The following is a 2,314-nucleotide window of genomic DNA, read 5'->3' as shown; positions in this document are numbered from 1 at the left end:
TTTTTTTTTTTTTAAGGTATCCACCACATGCAGAAATAACTACATCTTGAGGACAGTTAACTTATTAAGTCTGTTTGACATCTTTTTCAGATTAAACTGTATGAGAACACTTGTATGTGAACACAGGAGTGCATGTGCCCCACCCACTTTAATTAATTACATTAATATAACTGCATAAACACTCATAAAACAACAAATTCCAATTTGAGTGAAGAGGTGACTTGCCATCCAGAAAACACATCACAATTTTGGTTTTTCTTATCCCACTGAGAACACTCGGGTAATGATCTTAGCTGTCATGCCTGCCATTCCCTCTGTAACCTGGTGGGTCTAAACTGAGGTAGCAGAAACTCAAATCCATAAAACTGCATAGCAATTACATTTCTGTTTTTTCATGGGAATTAATGAATTCAAGTGTAGCCTACATCTAAATAGGATCAGATAACATAAATCAACACAATATGTGACACATGAATCAGCGTAAAATCTTTCAACACTTCTGTTTAAATAATTTGCCAGCACAAAACAAATAAATCATTACAATTACCCTTAAATTTACAGATATTTCTCTACTGAATTCCATGTACTTTTTATTTCTTTGAACCAGTGAACTGTTTCAAGCAAACATATATTCCACCAAGGAATAAGCTAAATGCTTCCTAGAGAAGTAAAGAAAACCAAGTAGAACAAAACAAATCAATACTCTGATTTCACAAAGGATTAATGCAATTATTGTAGCTAAAAATCAGAACAGAAAAGAAAATGCTTCTGGAGAGCTAAAGAAAAATAATCTTTAAAGAATACCTAAACATGTTAAGGATAATTTATGATATTTTCAGTATGTGCTTTCAGCCACAGTGTTTATTAGCACATCAAGAGTACTAAAAATGCCATCTGAAGCCTACCCTGCAGTCTACTGGCAATATTTTGCAGTTCACTTCATTGTCCAAGGCAGGGAGCAGATGAGAGTACTGAAGGCCAGCACAGTTTGCCCCAGGGGCAGCCACTTCTTTTCTACTGCAAGGGGCAACCTGGCCAGCCCCAGAGTAATAGCAGTGAAAAGGTGAGGGACCATGCCTTGGGATTCAATCAGAAATGAGAGATGCTTTGGAGAAAAAAACTTCAGAGACCACTGCACATGAAAAGATAAATCAAAACACACACTAGCCACTGAGCTCCCAGCCTGAAATGTGGAAGGTGATAAATGAACATGCAGATATTTTAAATAGATCATGAATGGTTTACATACACGGTTGATACATGTTTGTCTAGCAACACTGGACTTACATCTACATCTTCAAACCTATTGAAGGTGCAATTTGCTCCATCAACCTTAATGAAATTAAAAATCTTGTATTAGTTCTGATTAGTTCTGATAAAACAAGCCCATCATTCTATACATAAACATATTTAAACACAAGAGATTGTTATCTTTATGAAACCAGTATATTCAAAACAAATTCATGGAATACAAGTTCCATCCTGGACAGAGTTTGGTGCCATGCTTAAGTATGTACATCTGCATATTCCAAACTGCAAATCTTTTGGGTGGGTTGGGGGGGGACATGGCTACACAGAAAATCCACTGCATTTCTCTTGTCAGCCTTCCACCTCCACTGCTGCCTCTTAGGAAAGAGTACCCGGGGCCAGTATTTAACTGCTCAGCTCTGGCGTTCTGTACCAATTATGGTGTAATGACAGACAAGGGATACCCGAACAAGCCCGCATATTGTCAGAAAAGCACCTGTGAAGAAGCGTGGTTTGTTTTTCGCACGAATGAGCAAAAAATTGAAAGAATGGAAAGACCCTCTATCCATTTCTCCCCCCAACGTAACTGAAGTTCAGCTATAACTTCATTCCCAAAGTGACGATAAACACCATCTGTTAAATCACACCTCACTCTCCAGCTCCAAGCACGGCACTACCAATCTCTCTCTCAGCCCAAGCCCCTCTCCATCACTCGCATCCCCGCAGCTCCTCGCCCAGCACCGACCCCCGGCCGCTCCCGGCTGGCGGTCACCGCCGAGCCCGGCCCGGAGCGCCCGCGCTCCCCGCGCACACCTGCGGCGACCGTGCCCCGGCCCCTCACCTCCGTCCTCCTCCTCCAGGGAGTTCATGCAGGGAAAGTAGACCGCCAGCGCCTCGAAGGAGGCGGAGAGGCTGCTCCGGCTCTGCGAGCGCTGCATGGCGCGCCCGCCGGCCGCCGTCTGCCGGCCCATCTTGGCCGAGCGGCACCCGCCTTTGGCGCGGTACAAGAAGCGCGGCGTCTTGGCGGCGGGGGCTGAGGGCGGCGGGGAGCGCTGGGCGGGCTGCG

At 44.3% G+C, this 2,314-nt stretch overlaps 1 protein-coding gene across 46 annotated transcripts in view; it reads right to left on the bottom strand.

The window, feature by feature from the left end:
- RIMS2 (regulating synaptic membrane exocytosis 2) overlaps positions 1-2,314 on the bottom strand; it is a 443,102-nt gene that overhangs the window by 18,242 nt on the left and 422,546 nt on the right. Inside the window, exon 1 of one of the 46 annotated variants that reach the window (XM_015618878.2) lies at positions 2,090-2,234. The exons of the other annotated variants lie outside the window; for them this stretch is intronic. Coding sequence (XP_015474364.1) covers positions 2,090-2,219 — 130 coding nt within the window. The 5' untranslated portion in view covers positions 2,220-2,234. Of the gene's footprint in view, positions 1-2,089; positions 2,235-2,314 lie in introns of those variants that run through there. 46 annotated transcript variants of the gene reach the window in all.

This window comes from Parus major, chromosome 2, assembly GCF_001522545.3.
Source record: "Parus major isolate Abel chromosome 2, Parus_major1.1, whole genome shotgun sequence".
Taxonomy (NCBI): domain Eukaryota; kingdom Metazoa; phylum Chordata; class Aves; order Passeriformes; family Paridae; genus Parus; species Parus major.
This window is presented reverse-complemented; position numbering and strand designations above follow the sequence as displayed.